This window comes from Schistocerca cancellata, chromosome 3, assembly GCF_023864275.1.
Source record: "Schistocerca cancellata isolate TAMUIC-IGC-003103 chromosome 3, iqSchCanc2.1, whole genome shotgun sequence".
NCBI lineage: Eukaryota > Metazoa > Arthropoda > Insecta > Orthoptera > Acrididae > Schistocerca > Schistocerca cancellata.
The window spans coordinates 134473460-134496467 of NC_064628.1; the positions used below are offsets into that span (position 1 = coordinate 134473460).

The 23008-nt window shown below is 42.8% G+C and overlaps 1 protein-coding gene across 1 annotated transcript in view; it reads right to left on the reverse strand.

Moving 5' to 3' along the window:
- LOC126174755 (calmodulin-binding transcription activator 1) overlaps positions 1 to 23008 on the reverse strand; it is a 1816127-nt gene that overhangs the window by 913852 nt on the left and 879267 nt on the right. Inside the window, exon 4 of the mRNA XM_049921082.1 lies at positions 13386 to 13619. Coding sequence (XP_049777039.1) covers positions 13386 to 13619 — 234 coding nt within the window. The remainder of the gene's footprint in view (positions 1 to 13385; positions 13620 to 23008) is intronic.

Sequence of the window (23008 nt, forward strand, 5' to 3'; positions counted from 1 at the left end):
CATGTTAGTGCTTATATACCTGCGTCGAAGTCGAGCTACGTTTCATACATGCTGCAGCAACACCCTCAAACAGAAATTTCTTGTTCGCCCCTTATACAAGCGGGCCAACATAACGCAGTTTTGCCTATATTGCCTCGCTTACTTCTATTAAAGGGGCCGACAACTTTGTCCCGTTCATCCACTTAATTTATCAGCTTTTTGTGAAAAGTTTCACGTCAAATTGTAAGTCATTAAGTAAACGTTTCCAGTTCATCAAGAGCTCTCTAACGTCACTAAAATGTACATTAAAGATGCATTAATACAACTATCATCGCAGAAAAATGTTAACGAGAAATCACGTACCAGCGGAAAAAAAGAAAGAGTCACAGATTTTTCGTAGTTACATGTGAAATAAAAGCGTTCTTTTTATTTTCGTAACACATTGCAACTCGTAAACGCACGGGAGATACAGGTCATTTACAACCACGTACGCCTCCTCGAAGATGAAGAGAGCCTATATTGTATATCTAACTTCCAAGTGCCGTGTGCTCGTGGTCTTACTGCTAACGGCCATGGCTCTTGTAAGGAACAGTCAGTCGTGTCGGCGACAGCGAACACGTACAGTTCCCGGCGCCCGATCTTTCAATCCAGGTAATACGGGAGCGCAAGACACCGCGACAGATCACGCTAACACACCAGCCTCGCCCGCCCGCCATAGTCACGTGACCCAGCCAGTGCCTTGAAATGCGATCCGGCTCTGTAATTACGGGCATAAATAACACGGCACGCTGTGATAGCGCCGTGAATTTCCATAAGGCGCCACGGAACGGTGCGCCGATATTAAAATTCGGCGCCAGATATCGATACGGCTGCTCGGCAACGATGTAGCTCTTCGATAAAGAGTAACAGTCGACGCCCTCTGAAGTTCGATAAGTGAAAAACAGCAGCTGCGCAATTTTACAAGATGAGGACCTTCAGTCAGGCGGTACTCTTAAGCGATAGAATGTCCACAGAAAGTAATGAAAAGCGTAAGTCATAAGTAAAGAATGGCAAACATATAACCACACCAGGGTTTAAGATAAAATATTGCATGAAGCTCCTGGAAAGCTTTTAAACACGCCATTGCAAGCAAGGGCGATAGTAACAACTAGAATAACCTTAGCTGTTATAAAAACATCAACCCTTCAGTTTTGCGTTGTCTTTTTCTATATAAAAGCCATTAATTGGTAAGAAAACCACGAGGGGAATCCTCTCAGAATTAAAGAGAAGTAAAATCCTTATCGACAAACTAAAACGAACGAAGTCGAAATGAGCTAAATTTATTAAATGGGTCAAAATCATCTACTCAGTCTCTCAGTGATAGCACTGATAGAGAAATAAGAAACGGTAGAGAGAAGGCCAAAATACTGAATCGAGTCTCCTGAAATTGCTTCATTGCTAAAGGTCGCAATACTGGTCCTTTTTTCAAAACATTGCACGAACAACAATAGGGTAGATATTGGGATAAACAGGCGATATTGGAATAAACAGTGGCGGGATGAAAAAAAAATCAACTAAAATCGCGTTGCAGAGCAAAGACTTCCATACTCGAAAAGATACTTTAACGGTTTAATAAATATACTCGAAAAAGTTGTTGTTCCCTTTCTAGCGACAGTTTATCGTAGCTGGGTGGAACAATGAAATTTTTCAAGCGACTAGAAAAAGATGTTGTCATTTACGCTTTCAGAAAGCGACATCGATGGATGTTATCAGTTTCGGAATCACTAAACACTTCACATGCTCATGCATTATGACGTGTCCTCCAAAAGCAACATGAGTTCTGCAAGAGAGATCCGGAGGACCGCAGATAATTGTGTGTAGGCTGATACCTTCTTCTTTGACTTCTGCAAGCCATTCGGAACAATTCCACACTATCGGTTATGAAACAGCACACCAACTTACCGCATATCGAACTTGCTTCGTGACTGGCTCTTCCTGGAAGACAGAACTCAACATGTTGTCCTCAAAGGGCTGAAACTGTCAGATGAAAAAGAAATTATGGGTGTACACAAAGAGAGTGTTAAAGAACCAGTACTGTTGACGCTATTTAGAACGAATATATAGAAGAAGTTCCGATGACACACTCTTCAAGAGTGGCAACCAATTACCGCCTCTTGATAATTGGGTTAATTAGAGATAAACAAGCCTTTGGACTAGCAATGATACTAATGAATTTTGAGTATAATTTGTTTTGGAGAGCAAATGAGTGATATCAGACAGTAATGATGCCCCGGTATAGAAATATGGTCCATAATTTTTTCTGTTCGCAACTGCAGTTAATTAAAAAGTCAGTCATTTACGTTATAAGCGAGCCCTTTGCGCCAAGTCTGAATGGTCTTTGGAGCATCAATACACCAAAGAGGTACTAGAGAAGCGGGTCTGGCCGCTAGAAGCTTTCATGTGTTTGGCGATCTAACGCGTCTAATCAGGTTGTCCAAAACTGTGAAAATGAGCACAGTTAGGTTGGCTATCAAACGTACTGCCCTCTGCGCGATCAGCCGTTTTGTTTTTCGAAATGCGAGGTGTTAAGTAACCCTCACTGCGACCCTTCTTGTCAACATGTGTTGACAAGAATTTTGACCCATGTCACCAATGTCTGGAAAGTCACTCATATTTATCAGAAACAGTAGTTGTCTAAGGAGCTATCATCTGGCATACTCAATTTTTTTTAATCAATGACAGCAGGGAACCAGTCCTGCAATTTCCCTACATTATTTTCCTTTAGCAGATAGTAGTCACTTTTCTGCTTCCAATATACTGTAAATTTATCAGAGTTCAAATATTTATTTACTTTCAGTTAAGCTAGTTACAGAAAGAAAACTGGCGTTCTACGGATCGGAGCGTGGAATGTCAGATCCCTTAATCGGGCAGGTAGGTTAGAAAATTTTAAAAGGGAAATGGATAGGTTAAAGTTAGATATAGTGGGAATTAGTGAAGTTCGGTGGCAGGAGGAACAAGACTTCTGGTCAGGTGACTACAGGGTTATAAACACAAAGTCAAATAGGGGGAATGCAGGAGTAGGTTTAATAATGAATAGGAAAATAGGAATGCGGGTAAGCTACTACAAACAGCATAGTGAACGCATTATTGTGGCCAAGATAGATACGAAGACCACACCTACTACAGTAGTACAAGTTTATATGCCAACTAGCTCTGCAGATGACGAAGAGATTGAAGAAATGTATGATGAAATAAAAGAAATTATTCAGATAGTGAAGGGAGACGAAAATTTAATAGTCATGGGTGACTGGAATTCGAGTGTAGGAAAAGGGAGAGAAGGAAACATAGTAGGTGAATATGGATTGGGGCTAAGAAATGAAAGAGGAAGCCGCCTGATAGAATTTTGCACAGAGCACAACTTAATCATAGCTAACACTTGGTTTAAGAATCATGATAGAAGGTTGTATACATGGAAGAACCCTGGAGACACTAAAAGGTATCAGATAGATTATATAATGGTAAGACAGAGATTTAGGAACCAGGTCTTAAATTGTAAGACATTTCCAGGGGCAGATGTGGACTCTGACCACAATCTATTGGTTATGACCTGTAGATTAAAACTGAAGAAACTGCAAAAAGGTGGGAATTTAAGGAGATGGGACCTGGATAAACTGGTAACAGAAGAAATATTGAATTTAATTGATGAAAGGAGAAAATATAAAAATGCAGTAAATGAAGCAGGCAGAAAGGAATACAAACGTCTCAAAAATGAGATCGACAGGAAGTGCAAAATGGCTAAGCAGACATGGGTAGAGGACAAATGTAAGGATGTAGAGGCTTATCTCACTAGGGGTAAGATAGATACTGCCTACAGGAAAATTAAAGAGACCTTTGGAGGTAAGAGAACCACTTGTATGAATATCAAGAGCTCAGATGGTAACCCAGTTCTAAGCAAAGAAGGGAAAGCAGAAAGGTGGAAGGAGTATATAGAGGGTCTATACAAGAGCGATGCACTTGAGGACAATATTATGGAAATGGAAGAGGATGTAGATGAAGATGAAATGGGAGATACGATACTGCGTGATGAGTTTGACAGAGCACTGAAAGACCTGAGTCGAAACAAGGCCCCCGGAGTAGACAACATTCCATTGGAACTACTGACGGCCTTGGGAGAGCCAGTCCTGACAAAACTCTACCACCTGGTGAGCAAGATGTATGAAACAGGCGAAATACCCTCAGACTTCAAGAAGAATATCATAATTCCAATCCCAAAGAAAGCAGGTGTTGACAGATGTGAAAGTTACCGAACAATCAGTTTAATAAGCCACAGCTGCAAAGTACTAACACGAATTCTTTACAGACGAATGGAAAAACTAGTAGAAGCCAACCTCGGGGAAGATCAGTTTGGATTCCGTAGAAATACCGGAACACGTGAGGCAATACTGACCTTACGACTTATCTTAGAAGAAAGATTAAGGAAAGGCAAACCTACGTTTCTAGCATTTGTAGACTTAGAAAAAGCTTTTGATAATGTTGACTGGAATACTCTCTTTCAAATTCTAAAGGTGGCAGGGGTAAAATACAGGGAGCGAAAGGCTATTTACAACTTGTACAGAAACCAGATGGCAGTTATAAGAGTTGAGGGACATGGAAGGGAAGCAGTGGTTGGGAAGGGAGTAAGACAGGGTTGTAGCCTCTCCCCGATGTTATTCAATCTCTACATTGAGCAAGCGGTAAAGGAAACAAAAGAAAAATTTGGAGCAGGTATTAAAATCCATGGAGAAGATATAAAAACTTTGAGGTTCGCCGATGACATTGTAATTCTGTCAGAGACAGCAAAGGACTTGGAAGAGCAGTTGAACGGAATGGATGGTGTCTTGAAGGGAGGATATAAGATGAACATCAACAAAAGCAAAACGAGGATAATGGAATGTAGTCGAATTAAGTCGGGTGATGCTGAGGGTATTAGATTAGGAAATGAGACACTTACAGTAGTAAAGGAGTTTTGCTATTTGGGGAGCAAAATAACTGATGATGGACGAAGTAGAGAGGATATAAAATGTAGACTGGCAGTGGCAAGGAAAGCGTTTCTGAAGAAGAGAAATTTGTTAACATCGAGTATAGATTTAAGTGTCAGGAAGTCATTTCTGAAAGTATTTGTATGGAGTGTAGCCATGTATGGAAGTGAAACATGGACGGTAAATAGTTTGGACAAGAAGAGAATAGAAGCTTTCGAAATGTGGTGCTACAGAAGAATGCTGAAGATTAGATGGGTAGATCACATAACTAATGAGGAAGTATTGAATAGGATTGGGGAGAAGAGAAGTTTGTGGCACAACTTGACCAGAAGAAGGGATCGGTTGGTAGGACTGTTCTGAGGCATCAAGGGATCACCAATTTAGCATTGGAGGGCAGCGTGGAGGGTAAAAATCATAGGGGGAGACCAAGAGATGAATACACTAAGCAGATTCAGAAGGATGTAGGTTGCAGTAGGTACTGGGAGATGAAGAAGCTTGCACAGGATAGAGTAGCATGGAGAGCTGCATCAAACCAGTCTCAGGACTGAAGACCACAACAACAAGAACATAAGCTAGTTACAGTGCTGTATATAACTTTCGTCAGTGTACAGACTGGCACTTGATATATGGCAGCTGGTTTTTAATTATTTTGTTTTATTTACCAGACTTTATGCTCTGTGGTGGGTAACATCTACATTTTACTTACTGCATATTGTTCTTTACAGAACCTACAGTGACAATTTTCTCAGCAGGAATGGAAAAATATAAAGTCCTGTAATACGTTAGTTCCTCTGGATCATTTCTTGGCTTATCCCTGTTCCATAGCTGCAACTCTTTCCATTTCTATTCACTTTTCCCTGTGTGATGACCACGTCGCTTTGTGTTTATTTGGTGCATTTAATACTGTCATTTGACGACTTTTTACCACTGATTAGTATCTTCCTCTCTCACTGCATTTTTTGTTAAAAGAATTAAAAGTTTAGGAATTCTGATTTATACAGCCTTTATACAGAGCTAACACATTTATATATTGTGAAGAACTTTAAATGCCTACAGTTATCTATTTGATTATTGAATACTCCTACTGATGTGGATTTTTCTGGAAATGTCAGTTCAATATTCATTTCAAATTTGTGGAGGATTTGAAAATTGTTATCCTACTTATTCTTTTTCCACATTACCTACACCTACAGTTAAACAATAACTTTTAAAAATCGTGTATTTCATGTTCTGTAAGAGGTCTTTCATGAACCTGTAGTCTGATGGCCTTTACAAACCGGTTTTTACTCTTATTAATTGGATGAAATTATTGGCATGTACAAAATCTCTTATAGATACATCACTGTGTTCCCTCTATGATTACAAGCAAATTATTAATTACTGACAGTTAGTGTACCAGTTACACTTGTTGCACCACTGACTAACTGTGACAAGCTACAACTATGATCTTTGTGTCGTTATACATACGTACCTACCCACATTACATTACATTTTTTAGGACAAACCTCAACTTAAATCAATGGCAATATGTTTGATCGCTTTCTGATATTCTGCATTGTTTACAACCACAAAAAGTGACAAAATGCAAGAAATATGTAATAATAGTCACTGCTGCACCACTGCATAAAAATCATTAGTTTATTACAAAATCAATAGTTTATTACAATAACAACTGTAACTTAAAAATTAACAGCTATCTTGAAAATAAATGACACACCATGTCAATAAAGAGTGTAAGCTGGCGTGCTAGCAAAACACTGTAGAATACCGTATGGAGAGCTGGCATTTATTTTTACAAGGTACATTTGTAATTTTGCACAGTTCACAATACACAATCTACAGCAAAAATTTATTCCAGAATTATAATTTTTACATACAAATACGCTTTTTTATTCTTGCAAAAATAAACAATTAATTATTATACATACAAAGTTCATATGATCCAAAATCTGTTTATAAGAAATTTAAATCTTACACTAATTATCATTTTTGCACTGTATTTCAATTGCTTCACAGTTATGAGAGTATACATTATTGGTTATATGTAATGATGACGTTATGTATTGTTGGTTAATTAATTAGTTACACATGTGGATATCATTTAAACAAATTTTATCGAAATGATAAGGAACTTGTGAGTTTACATGGTATGCATACACGTTTACTTTCAGTGAATGGCTATGTGCTGGTGAATTATAAGTTGCTCAATGGCACACTGCTCTAAATTTAACATTAATTAACAAAATATTCCTCAGTTCTACTCATACAACGTAAGTTAAAATTGGGTTTTACAGCCTACCAGTTTTTAAATAAAAATTTGTCTACATAATAGGAATTGACGACAAGAATTGATGTCAGTTTGGATTTCTAGCTTATCAGACACACTTTCTTATGGGAAAAATGATAAAATGTTTGTTTATACACATCCAGTTCCTATCTGAGATATGGGTGTAATAAAGAGCAACAGAGGTCATTTTTTTCATCTAGTGTTGTATTTTTCTCAAATTGTGATGCATTATTTATGATGTTGTGAAAAGTGCAAAGCAAACAATGGAAAATCCAAGATGGAATGTGAGACATTATGAAAAGGATAGTTGCTACTCATCGCATAGTGGAGATGACGAGTCACAGATAGGCACAACAAAAAGACTGTCAGAAATTAAGCTTTCTGCCAACAAGCCCTTCATCAGAAATAGACAACACACACACACACACACACACAACTTGCGCACACTTGATTGCTGTGTCTGGCTGCTGAGGCTACTCTGCTAGTGTGTGAGTTGCATTTGCATGTGCATGAGCCTGTGTGTGTGTGTGTGTGTGTGTGTGTGTGTGTGTGTGTGTGTATTTCTGACGAAAGGCTTGTTGGCTGAAAGCTCACTTTCTGGCAACGTTTTTGTTGTGCCTATCTGCAACTCAGCATCTCCGTTCTTGTGAAAGTGCAGTTCAAAGTGATGAGCGAAGCCAAAAATTATATCATGAGACATTACTGAGTGGAAATATACAAACTATGTCATGAGATTAATTCATTCGTTTCCAAGATTACCAGTTTTAGGAAGAGCAGATGTAACAGAAATAATTGTTCGAACAGTTCAGTATTATGTTTCTTCTACTTCAAGTTTTCATCAGTATGCAAATACTAAAATATGAACTATTCCACCTTAACTAATGTCTCACGTTCATGTGCTACAGTAATTGTTGGCATATTCTGTCTCTGGCACGGAACTGTATATAGTGTAATTTCTCATAATTAAAGCCTGTTTTCAGACAACCATTTAATATCTCTTTAAAAAATATAATTAACAATTTTTCTGTTACTTTCTTCTAATGAGACTTTTTATAACTGTAATATCAGCTGTTAACATTTCTAATTCTGAGAGAGGAATGTGAAATAGAATGTAATGCACATATACAGAGAATAGAAGTGGAAATGTATGCTAATTATTTGACTGTTGTTTATCAGCTTTCTTATAAAGAGGTTTAAAAATGGCACATTTAATTTATATGAAAATATTCCCTCTACCAGTGACGTATTACTTTATCTCTAAGAACATTTCTTATTAAATTAGAACAAGTCTTCAGGACTCTGTCTGAAATTTCACCAACATCATAAGACATTTCCTTTTTTAGCATTTTTACAATACTCATAATTTCAATTAATAATGCTGGCACTATTTCTAGTTGATTTAAGGTTTTGTGAATGATGTTTATAATATATTCTTTTGTTTCTTCAACTAAACCATCCAATCCTATCACTGATGCTACGTTTTAACTGCTTCAGCCTGAGCACTGTCCATAAGAATGTTATGAAACAAGATTCTGTAATTTTGCTCCACGTGAGATGGAAAAATCACTACTGAAATCAATTTGAAACAGCCAAATAAATAAGAGTTCATTTTTCCTGTCAGAATCTTTTAAGAAATATACTTTACATCTCCACAAACTACTAATCCTTTCTTCTTGTCTGACAGGTAGCTCAATGGCACTTCTATGTAGCTCATAAATAGCTGGATGTTACCTCATGGACATCTACAGACCGTTACAGGTACTGGAGGTATTCTGGAGTAACAACTCGAAAGGAAATGCTTCTAGTTCGTTTCAATATTTTTGACTTCCTGTCCGACTTTTATACATCGCTTCAACTCCTCCTTTTTCCATATTAATGGAAAATAATGCTACCTGCTATTTAACTCCTGTCACTGTGGTAACATGGTGTTCAGAGAGGCACAGAACAGCACTCTCTTTTCTGGAAAACCCCTCGTTGCATTAGTGCCTCCTGAAACTATGGTTAGCCAGTGCAGCTTCCCCCACCAAGTACAGCCAACACTGAAAAGCTCAATCTGTCTCTTGTATGATGCGCCCATTTGTCTCAATTTCCGTTAGAGTTTTATTAGAAGTATATTTTTTATCTTATTATACAGACAAGGGCACACTTAAAACGATCATCAGGCTGCATAATATCCGCAGAAATAGTGTTGGCGTTTTGTTAGCACTCAAACTGCGTAATAATTACTTTTATCAAGTATACAGATAATCTGTTCACGACAGAAACCATCATTCGAAGCACAAAAGTCCAGTAAACATGGGCTCTAAAACGCATAATTTGAAAGCCACGAGTAGTTCGTATCTCCGATACTGTGGAACAAATCTCTTCTGCTGCAAGCTCGTTGCTTTCCATATTTTGAGACGTGGTAGTATGGACCAAAACAAGGAAAAAATGTCTAGTTGAAATGGATTGTAAAGTGCATACCTTAAAAGCTATGAGCAGTTGTCCACCTTGGCTACTGTGCAACCCATCTCTTCTACTGAACGTGTGTTCATACCTTTCAATAAGTAATTCTGAGCCCATGTTTACTAGGCAACATTTTCTTGTTTTAGAGATACTATCTCCTCCCTTATACTGAAAGCAAAGAGCTTGCCGTCTGTGACAGAACCAACACTTTCCACGAGACGTCTAGAATTTCTGCAATGCGCCTGCGTTACGCGTTATTAGCAGTTTTAGAACTGAAAAGAGTGGCATATTTTCATGAGTAACAAATGTTAAGCCTCTTCACGGTTACATCTGTGTTGGCACGAGACTCGAACCCGGACGTGGCCTTTCGCGGTCTATGCTCTTACGGACTCTTAGCTCGCTTCACAGCTTCTGCGAACAAATCTTTAATAATCAGCCGTACATCTTCTGCCACAGTCACACAGTGTAACTACAGCCGAACAACTACGACAAATGTACCTAAGGTCATAATGTACACTGTACAGCAAATTTTAAATGATTGCTGACAGTTCAGAATACCTCCGAAATGGCAGTTAACACGTAGCCGTGATTCTCCAGCCGGCAGCAACGTGCACACTTGACCCGGGAAGGGGAATGCAGTGTGCTGTAACATGCACGGCGCAGAAAGCTGCCGCCTAATGGAACGGCCGGTAACCGCATTTGGCGTACCAGCAGAAGCAGCCGCTCAGTGATTAGGTTAACTGGCCGGGTGGCCAGCATCAAGTGGCCGAGCGACGGCAAAACCCTGCCGCTACTGCACGGCATCCACGGGCCGCACTGCAACTCGGAGATACTGGTTGTGGATCGGAACGAAATGCTTATCAAGCTGACTTTCCTTCAAACCATGAAACGTTACATCGATAAGGCTCAGTAAGAACAGGCAATGTAATCTGTTTTAAGAGGTATTTTCTTAGATTTCAAGCTTTGTTTGCAATACGCTGCTCATTCTTGCAGAATACGCGAAACAGGAGGAAAGGACATAAACGTGGGTCATTTCTGTCTCTGATTATGTAATTACGGTTGAAAACATGCTCTGCAATAGTAAAAATGAGGGAATCCATATTCTAGAAATATCCGGAAGGCTTGAGCAAAGCAAGGACCTTTTAATCAGTATGTATTTCAATGACATTTAATAAATGCCTCAAACTATTTCTTCAGATTTTCTTCCTTCCTAGGACCAGAGTTACAAGAACGTCTGTTCTCCTGAAAGAAATTATTAACATAAGAACTAGACAAAATTTATTTTTGCCAACAAAGCTGTTTTTGCTCTTACCCCCTCTGTACATCTTGATCTGTAGAAATAGTTGGCTGGCCAAGTGACATATTATGGCTCCTTCCAGCAGGTAAACATAACCTCTAAACGAAATACACTGATTGGATAGTAGCACCGTCGTTTTTGGCGCGGGAGAGTATCGTGCTGAAGGAAAGTCATCCAAATCTGACAATATGAAGCATAAAATGCCCATGTTTTCATAAAAGCAGGGTGATCAACAATACGCGTAATTTGGTGCATCAGTTAACATTTTTCAGATAACGACTTTTGACTATTTACAAATCACGTGTGACGCTACCCGTTCATACTTGTGACATTCTGAGGGCATTCAGGTACCTTACGGGGAACAGGGAACGTAGTAAAACACGGTACAATTTTTCAGTACGTGAAGCTTGCTGTCTTCAATATGATCTCAGGGCATACGAATTTACAGCCAAATAGCACGTTACACCGAAATCAAACTAGCCGCATAGCTACCGGAGAATATAGATGCACAAATTACCAAAAACTGTAATAAATTCAAGTCATGAAAAAACTGTACCGAGTAGCTATCACAACAACATATTACACAAACATCAGAACAGGTTTTTCTTTTGATCGTCTGCTAAGTTACACGACGAAGACACAGAAAATAATGTACAGCACTCTACACGGAAATCTGCGCGGAATTATATGATTTCTTTCGCGACAATATATATGGACAAACGGCACACTTCCTTCGACAGTAAATGACAAAAAAACTTTTTTGCGTTCTTCGACAATACATGATGAAATTCTTTATGTGTGTTATACATGGCTTCATATAAACCTATTCGGAATTAAAAAATACATGTTCAGACATATATAAAGTGGCATGATAACCAAAGTCAGGATGGAAAGACGAATGCGCTTCTCTCCGTACATATGTACTTTTTAAAAAGGAAGAGTAGTTCTGTGACTTACCTTCCAGTGGAACATTAAGCAGAGTGACGCTGAGTTCAAAGCGCCCAGGCGTTTTCTTTGTAATGATACTCATTTTTCAGTTTTTCCCTTTGCGATTGGGCGCATAAGTAATTCACATTATTCCATATGAATAGATTTATAACAGCTGGTATTTAATATTATTCTCTCAAAATAAGCTCAGGACATGGAACTACCTAAAATATTCAGTCGGAGCCATATGTGGTTACCGGTTCACACTTGACACAGTACTTTGAAGACCAATACATCTCTCATTAAATACTGCGTGAATCTGTTCCCTAACGAAGTGCACCTGAGCCATTTATATTGCAACTGCATTTAAAAATGTTGTTAAGTTTCATCAACGAAACAAATGCCCTATCAATGTAATACAGTTGTATAATCAGACAGTTAGGAGGGAGAGATAAGTGATATGGAATTACTTATCTGCCACCATACCACGAGTTCCTTGCTTGAAAATCTTCTATCATTAACACTGAATATCTTCGATAAGGATAGAAGCTGAAGCAATGAATTAAAATTTGTGTCACGGCCGAGAGACTCATATGCCTATAGTAAAATGTAATTCCATCACATCAATAGTTCACCTGCATCTGATGTACAGGCAAGATTTCCCCATTATGTACAAAGCTGGAAGATGTCCTTGGCAATAATGAAGATTTAAAAAGGGAAAAATCAAGATGGGCTGAGGTGTGAATTGAAGTCTGTGTCAGGGAGGGCATTGGGCTAGGGTACTCCGTGCAGCTGTATTAGCCACAATGCCAGGGTGATGTAGTGGATAGCACATCTGGCTATTAAATAGGAGATGAGGTTCATGTTCCATCCTTGGCACAAATTTTAATTCATTACTTCAGCTTCTATGCTTATCAAAGATAAAGTTGAGACTCAATGTGTCTCCAGAGAAATATAATTCAGATTAACACTGAATAAAAAGCGAAATTCTGTCGGTTGATGAACTTACCAACCATTTTATCTAATAGTTCGTACTGTGTTACACATATCTTGCATCAATTTCAGCGATTGTGGACTGACATAACAGGTCGTTTTGTGATATAAGAACGACGAGTATTTCTTTATCATTGTCTCGCTGCAATCGTCATCAGATATCCTCCTTTCGAGGAGTTCTGTTGTGTAGCTGTTTCATTTACTCTATTGGGTCTCCTCTCGACGTTAATAATTTACTTTTATGTACAGGTTTTACACTCTCGGTCTCGATAATTTTTTTCTACGTGTCTTCCCAGTATCTACCATCTCGCTTTCCCAAACTTTTAGTTAGCACGGAACTGCTTCGAGATATCGTCCAGGCTTATCATCCTCATGAAGGCTCCTAGTGACAGCTGTGGTCTGTAGCGAGAGAGATCCTGCGAACCAAAGAGACACGGAGATAAAGAGCAGAGGGACTGACCTGTAACGGCGTCGACCTGCGTGGCGGCGGCAGCGGCGGACGTGATAGCACGAGTTGAAGGGGCGGCGGCTGCTACGGCCCCCGGGGCCTGAACAGCGGTGACGGCGGCAATGGCGGCGGAGGTCGCAGCCACGGGCTGGGGGCGGCGCGTGCTCACCAGGAACACGCTGCCCGCCGCCCCCGCCTCGGTCCCACCCGTGCCCACCAGCTCGCCCACACCGTCGCTGCCAACTCCTGCAACATCACCAATCCAATCATCAATACGATCCCGACGTAAAACAGAGAGACAAAAGCGCTGGAGATAAAAGAAAAGATAAGATCCTTAAGTAGATAACCGTCCTCACACGCGACGTGTTTTTAATCGGAAAGGACGCTGGACGTAGTTTCCGCCGTGGTTGCTGCACGCTCTGAAACGACCTGCTGCATCTAACACAACTTGTTACTCGTCATGATATGCGACCACTACGATCTCCAGCGGCAGTTGACGGCTGCATCTGGGCGCAAATCACACAGTATGTTTACAAAAAGTAGACGAGCGTAAAGTAATAGCGTTAAGAAACTTCCTGGCAGATTAAAACTGTGTGCCGGACCGAGACTCGAACTCGGGACCTTTGCCTTTCGCGGGCAAAGGTCCCGAGTTCGAGTCTCGGTCCGGCACACAGTTTTAATCTGCCAGGAACTTTCATATCAGCCCACACTCCGCTGCAGAGTAAAAATCTCATTCTGGTAATAGCGTTAACTCTGTCAGCGACCGTCGAGGAACAGCGGAGCAAATCGAGGAGAAGATTCCGGACTCGTCGACAGCTTGAACAGAGAATTACTGGTACAGCTACACTACCCATACACTGAAGTGACAAAAGCCATGGAATACATCCTAATACCGTGTCGGACCTTCTCTTCCCGGCGTAGTGCAGCAGCGCGACGTGGCATAGACTAAACAAGCGTGGGAAGTCCTCTGCAGAAATAATAAGCCATACTGCCTCTATATTAGTCCATAAGTGATACGAAAGTGCATACCCCTGATGATACCAACACCTTCGCAGCCCCCCAACTAACAGCCTCAATGCCGACGCCCAAAGAAACCCCCACAACAACCAACGAGGAAGCCAATCCAGCGCCTCCCGCAGAGGTGCACATCAACGCCACTACACCATCACGACACGTCACGGCTGCAGAGACGCCAACACACGCCATCGACACCGATAGTTTTAGTTACGACAAGCTAGATATAAATGTAAAATTAAGTAGGCTAGAAAAAAGAGACATCTTAGAGACGACACAGCGGATGCTCATCCGCACCCTACACCCGTACGGCCAATCTGTTTGTTTCCGTACATCAGAGCAAATCGGTAGAGTGATTCTCAAAACGGAGAATATTCCAACAGATCCAGACAGCCTACTAGACCTGCTCATGCAGGTGTGCGCCCGCAGGGAGGAACCATTCGATATGGACAAGCTTTACAAGGATCACGTAAGGGCTCATGGGAGAACATACTTCGATTACAGTCAAACTGGCAGCAAGTGCTACGCCACAGTTAAACACCCAAACTGCTAATAGCACAGCTTAATGCTATGCGGAGTATACTTGTAAATTCGGAGCTCCCACGGGTCCTACGTGAACTAAAAAGTGACATTCTGTGCATACAGGAGCCCTACACTAGACAAGGGCATATCCCCAACTTTCCTCCAAGTGCGGTGACAGTTGCGGAGGGGACAGGCTGCATGGCATCTGTCATAATCCTAAACAAAGAAATACATCCAGTCAAAATTACAGAACTCTGTTCCGAGCACCTAGTTACAGTTGAAGTCACACACAATGGGGATACTTGGATCATCGCGTCGCTGTACGCCCAATTCTGTCATTGCATCAAACCATACGCAGACCTCATCAGAGATGTTGCGCAATACGCTGGCAACAAAAAACTTCTCATCTGTGCAGACATAAATGCCAGATCAACCCTGTGGCATTCAGACAGAACTGACGACAGAGGTAGAATAATAAATGACATCATCCAACAAAACAGACTACACGTACTCAACAAGGAAGGACATCACCCGACTCACATCGGACACAACGGTCATTCATCAAACATAGACATCACCCTCGTTAATAACGCCGCCATCAACCACGTACGAGACTGGACCGTACATGACCAGATCACTGCTAGCGACCACAACATCATAACACTAACATTAAGTGGCACACCAAACGTCAACACAGAAACACTACCAAAAAGACTATTATTTGACAAAACAGACTGGGACAGGGTCAGACAAAAAATACTTGAGCACATACCGCAAGACATCACCGGCAGTGTTGATTACAGAGCACACATTCTGACAGATATCATCACACACACACAGAACACCTGCATACCCACACAAAGAATGACAAAACACCAAAATATTCCCTGACCTACACAATTAACACGACTCAAACAAGACTCAAAACGTAAACGTAAACTTTACCAACGAGCAATTTCAGATAGAGAAAGACAATTACGACTACACGACTGCCGGCTTGCCAAGGATAAATATAAACTTGAGCTGAATAAGACCAGGAAAGACCATTGGAACAGCCATGTAGCAGCACAAACACAACTAAACATTTGGAGGGAACCATACAAAATCGTGACAGAGAAAATTAAGAGCCCACTGGTTCTGGGAACGCTGCGACAGGAGGATGGTGAGATGACTAAGGGCTGGAGACGCACAGCGGAGTTCCTGCTGAGCAAACTCCTGCCCGACGACATCGCAGACACAGACACACCACAACATGCAGCGGTGAGACGCAAAGTAGACACAGTATACACCACACCAACCGTCACCTGTCCATTTGCTCAGGAAGAAGTGGCGACAGCGATCTCAGAACTCAAAAACAAAAAGGCGCCTGGACCGGATGGTATCCACTCTGAGGTACTGAAACAAATTGCACCGCAGATCATCCCGTTTCTCACAACGTTGTTACCCCAAGTCATACAGACCAATTTGCCTTATCAATACACTCGGTAAAGTACAAGAAAAACTACTCTGCAAGAGACTACAAGCACACCGAACACTACGGGGACTGACACCACACCAATATGGCTTCAGGGAAGGGAAATCTATAGACGACGCAATTAACAGAGCACTCCAAATAGTACACGACACACCCTCCAAATACACACTTGCAATTATGATAGACATCTCAGGTGCCTTCGACAACCTCTGGTGGCCGGCCTTGTTCAAGAGGCTCAGACACCTGCAGGTAACGGAGTCTCTGTATAATAGTTTCATGGACTACTGCAGAGACAGAACGGTCGTTTGGCAAATGGACAACCAGAAAGTGATTAAACGAATTACAAAAGGCTGTCCACAAGGGTCGATCTGCGGCCCCATCTTCTGGGACATAGTTATAGAACCGCTCCTACTGTTACTAGAGGAGCACATCTTGACAGATGGAGCTGTCGGTTATGCTGATGATCTACTCGTCGTAGTTTCAGCAAATAACCGTGCCCAGCTAGAAGAAAGAGCCAATGGAACACTTAGGACAATAACCCAATGGTGCACAGATAATAAATTAAAGATAGCAAGAAACAAAACAACTTATACATTCCTAAAGGGTATCCTGCGCAGGAACCCAATAGTCAAAATCGGGGACACAAACATAAAAAGACTAGCAGTCACACGCTATCTAGGAGTATACATTGATGAACGATTGAACTTCCACGAACACATGCGAATATGCACAAACAAAGCAGAAAAGATACTACACAAACTGGCTAGGCTAAATTCGGAACAATTCAGACTACCCCTGTCAGTGACACGAACATACCATTGCGCTCTCTTCGAGTCAGTACTATGCTTTGCTGCCAGTACGTGGGCCCACAGGTTAAATCTCTCAACCAACAGAACCATTGTACGTCGAGGCCAAAGAAGTGTTCTACTTCGACTAACAGGGGCATTCAACACAACATCAAATGACGCACTATGTGTCGTCATGGGAATTTTCCCCATAGATATCACCATCAGGTACCGCGCAGCAATGTACTGGCTTAGGATGGGGAGAATAGACCAGGTTCGGCAGATCACTGGTGTACCGATTGAGACAACACGCCAACTCAGAGCATGGCGAGTGGATACCTGGCAGAGCGAGTGGGCCAACAGCGATAAGGGCCGCCGTGTATACAACTTCTTCCCTGACATCCGGGAAAGACTAAAACTAAAACATATTGATCCCAGCCGCGGTATGGTACATTTCATCACAGGACATGGCCCTTATCCCACGCACCTGTACCGCGTGAGTCTGCAGCAGACTAATAGATGCACATGCGGAGAAGAAGGTTCCCCTGAACATACTGTCTTCTTCTGCGGACAACGCACGAACATAAGACACACAGTACACATAAATCGCCTGAACACACAGAACGAACTACATGCCATAATACGCGACCCGGAAAGGTGGACTGAACTCAACAAACTAACGGACGAAATCTCGAAGATCCAACAAATACACTCCTGGAAATGGAAAAAAGAACACATTGACACCGGTGTGTCAGACCCACCATACTTGCTCCGGACACTGCGAGAGGGCTGTACAAGCAATGATCACACGCACGGCACAGCGGACACACCAGGAACCGCGGTGTTGGCCGTCGAACGGCGCTAGCTGCGCAGCATTTGTGCACCGCCGCCGTCAGTGTCAGCCAGTTTGCCGTGGCATACGGAGCTCCATCGCAGTCTTTAACACTGGTAGCATGCCGCGACAGCGTGGACGTGAACCGTATGTGCAGTTGACGGACTTTGAGCGAGGGCGTATAGTGGGCATGCGGGAGGCCGGGTGGACGTACCGCCGAATTGCTCAACACGTGGGGCGTGAGGTCTCCACAGTACATCGATGTTGTCGCCAGTGGTCGGCGGAAGGTGCACGTGCCCGTCGACCTGGGACCGGAAAGCAGCGACGCAAGGATGCACGCCAAGACCGTAGGATCCTACGCAGTGCCGTAGGGGACCGCACCGCCACTTCCCAGCAAATTAGGGACACTGTTGCTCCTGGGGTATCGGCGAGGACCATTCGCAACCGTCTCCATGAAGCTGGGCTACGGTCCCGCACACCGTTAGGCCGTCTTCCGCCCCCGCCCCAACATCGTGCAGCCCGCCTCCAGTGGTGTCGCGACAGGCGTGAATGGAGGGACGAATGGAGACGTGTCGTCTTCAGCGATGAGAGTCGCTTCTGCCTTGGTGCCAATGATGGTCGTATGCGTGTTTGGCGCCGTGCAGGTGAGCGCCACAATCAGGACTGCATACGACCGAGGCACACAGGGCCAACACCCGGCATCATGGTGTGGGGAGCGATCTCCTACACTGGCCGTACACCACTGGTGATCGTCGAGGGGACACTGAATAGTGCACGGTACATCCAAACCGTCATCGAACCCATCGTTCTACCATTCCTAGACCGGCAAGGGAACTTGCTGTTCCAACAGGACAATGCACGTCCGCATGTATCCCGTGCCACCCAACGTGCTCTAGAAGGTGTAAGTCAACTACCCTGGCCAGCAAGATCTCCGGATCTGTCCCCCATTGAGCATGTTTGGGACTGGATGAAGCGTCGTCTCACGCGGTCTGCACGTCCAGCACGAACGCTGGTCCAACTGAGGCGCCAGGTGGAAATGGCATGGCAAGCCGTTCCACAGGACTACATCCAGCATCTCTACGATCGTCTCCATGGGAGAATAGCAGCCTGCATTGCTGCGAAAGGTGGATATACACTGTACTAGTGCCGACATTGTGCATGCTCTGTTGCCTGTGTCTATGTGCCTGTGGTTCTGTCAGTGTGATCATGTGATGTATCTGACCCCAGGAATGCGTCAATAAAGTTTCCCCTTCCTGGGACAATGAATTCACGGTGTTCTTATTTCAATTTCCAGGAGTGTAGAATACTTGCGCAACAGACCCTACCGAAGGCAAGTCGGTCCAAACAGACGTCACGATGCCCAGGGGGACACAGATATGATTAGCACCACGAGTGATGAAGAAGAAACAGATACAGACCAGGGCACCAACACAGATATTGAAGCGTCCAGCGCGGATGATCCATAGTGTCAACCAAGTTAAATTCAAAGAACAGAGTGGAACAACCGACAAGAGGTGCACAAGTCACACACAATCCTAAAAACAGATTGCACCTTTATATAAACAGTTAACAGCATCTCCATGTGCAATAAGAGCTTAAAGCTAGGTACCTCTTCAAGGGACCTACGCCTTCCGTTAAGAGGCAGCGCACAGTCTGTATGGAAGGATCTTAATTGTGGTCCCTCTCTTTTGAGCCCAACCCGACGGATACCTATGGTAGATCGGGGAAAACCATCGCTCAGGCTGTGTTGCTGGCGGGGCCGGAAGGTGCTAACTGCCACACCACGTATCATTGTAAGTCTCATTGGCTCAGTGTGAACTGTGTGTACAACTAACCTACACAGCCTATACCTCAACCTCCACTATACTAAGAACTTCTCATCTGAAGCTTAAAGTTGGGCACCTCTTCAAGGGACCCACGCCCCCCTGGTAAGAGGCGGCGCACGTCCTGGATGGAAGGATCTTAATTGTGGTTCCTCTCTTTTGAGCCCAACCCGACGGATACCTATGGTAGATCGGGGAAAACCACCGTTCAGGTCGTGTTGTCGGCTGGGCCGGGTGGTGCTTGTGCCTGATGTACTCTACTAGGAGCCTTGTAGGCTCAACGCAAACCGTTAGCGTCATTACCTTATTACTTTTACTACGAGTACCCTTTCATTAGCAATTTTGAGCCAAGCACAAAATCAGTTACCTCTCTATTGTATATCGTACATAGTTTAGTAGGCTGGACATGGAGGTCTTAGTCTCAGTTTCTAGCTTTAACGTACCCTAATCTCTTCTAGTTAAGGTAGTTTTTAGGATGGTAGATGTTAAAGGCATGGTGAGCAACGGCCAGCGTCTTGAGGTTCATTCCAAGATCCGGGCCGCCGCCCACAACCAGGTGACGGGCAATATTATACCTATAACTTCTCTATTCAGTTCTCTTCCTTCCTTCTTTATAAATAATTAATTTCGTTTTGTTTATTAATATCTTACTTGATTTTGTATTAGTTATATGTTTTTCTAATGCTGCACAAAAAAAAGATATCAAATGGATCTAAACAGAGCCCGCCTCCACGTGGCGGGACACGGGCAACGGTGTGAGTGGGGACGGGAGCCGGTGTGGTGTTACTTTCAGTCACTGCGGACCCCGGACCCTGTCACAGCGGCTAAGTGGCAATATACGACCCACCATAAGAAATTAGACGGTGGGTCATAAAATATAAGCAGCTAGTGAAAAAAAAAGTCCATAAGTGCGAAAGTCTTGCCGGTGCAGGATTTTGCGCACGAACTGGCCTCTCGATTATGTCACAATATGTTCCATGGGATTTATATCAGGCAGTCTGGGTGGCCAAATCATTCGCTCGAACTATCCACAATGTTCTTCAAACCAATCACGAACGACTGTTCAAATGGCTCTGAGCACTATGGGACTTAACGTCTGAAGTGATCAGTCCCCTAGAAAAAAAATGGCTCTGAGCACTATGGGACTCAACTGCTGAGGTCATTAGTCCCCTAGAACTTAGAACTAGTTAAACCTAACTAACCTAAGGACATCACAAACATCCATGCCCGAGGCAGGATTCGAACCTGCGACCGTAGCGGTCTTGCGGTTCCAGACTGCAGCGCCTTTAACCGCACGGCCACTTCGGCCGGCCCAGTCCCCTAGAACTGAGAACTACTTAAACCTAACTAACCTAAGGATATCACACACATCCATGCCCGAGGCAGGATTCGAACCCGTAGAGGTCGTGCGGTTCCAGACTGTAGCGCCTAGAACCGCTCGGCCACCCTGGCCGGCGAGCGAACGACTGTGGGCCAATGACATGGCACATTCTACCCATAAAAATTCCATTGTTGTTTGGGAACATGAAGTCCATGAATGGCTGCAGATAACCATCCGCAGTTAGAGACCAAGTACATCCCGTGTAAACACAACCCACGCCATTATGGAGCCACCACCAACTTGCACAGTTCCTTGTTGACAACTTCGGTCCATGGCTTCGTGGAGTCCGCGCCACACACGAACCCTACGATCAGCTCTTACCAACTGAAATCTGGACTCATCTGAGCAGGCCGCGGTTTGCACTCATCTGAGGTCCAACCGATACCAGCCGATATGGTCCAGAGACCAGGAGAGGCGCCGCAGGCGACGTCATGCCGTTAGCAAAGGCTCTCGCGTCGGTCGTCTGCTGTCATAACCCATTAACGCCAAATTTCGCCGCACTGCCCTAACGGAGTAGTACGTCGTACGTCCCACATTGATTTCCGCGGTTATTTCACGAAGTGCTGCTTGTCTGTTACCACAGACAACTCTACGCAAAAGTCGCTGCTCTCCGTCGGTAATTGTACGCTGTCGGCCACTGCGATGTCCGTGGTGAGAGGTAACGCCTGAAATTTGATATTCTCGGCACACACTTGCACTGTGTACCTCGGAATACTGAATTCTCGAACGATGTTCTAAATGGAGTGTCCTACGTTCCTAGCGCCAACTGAAATTCCGCGTTAAACGTCTGTTAATTCCCGTCATGCGGCCATAATCACGTCGGTAATCTTTTCACATGAGTCACCTGAGTACAAATGACAGCTCCAACACTGTAACTCTCTTTTATACCTTGTATAAGCGATACTACAGCCATCTGTATATGTGCATAAATCGCCCGAGTACAAATGACAGCTGCGACAAAATAACGCTCTTTTATAGCATGTGTGCGTGATGTGAATGCCATCTGTATATGGGCATATCGCTTTCCCGTGACTTTTGTCACCTCAGAGTATGCTGCAGTTGACAATGACAAAGGCAATGTACTAAAAATTACTTTCTGGTAAAAACTATAGAATTAAATACGCTAATAATACTAAAATACTTAATTTTCTTCCCAGCCTCCACCGCTCTGCTCTCTCAGATTTTCTACTTTCCATGTGGCACAAGTTCTCCATATTTAAAAATTTTGTTTGGCATTCCTTTCAAGTCGGCCTGATGCGTTTCACTTTGTGCCTCGGTGCAACAATGTTTTCTGTAATGATTCTTATTTTTAAGGTTATATAAACACAGTTCCCTCTTTGAGTCTATTAAGTCACATATTTATTCCCATGACCACACGCTAATAATATTGTTCGCTTTGTAGTTTAACCTGTACTCAACTGCAAGGGAATCTATATTTAGAATTTTGTCCATCTCCAGCAACTGTAGTAGCATATAATGAAATAATAAGTAACCAGTTGCATGTAAGAAATTTGATTTCTTGCAAAATAGTATGATACTGATAGCAATAAACATGTTTGGGTTCCAAAGGCTGTAAATATTTTTTCCACATTTTCGCCTTCTGAAGAAACCGGTCAAGAATTTATATTTTTAATATGAAACTAGTTGCTTATTATTTTATTATATAATTCTATATCACAGTTCTATTACATTAATAAGAAACCCTACAATCTTTCAGAAAACATAAGGTGGAAAACTGAACATATATTTGGACACGAACCTGCTACTGTTCCTTCGGTTGTTCACGAATCTATCAACAGTTCTA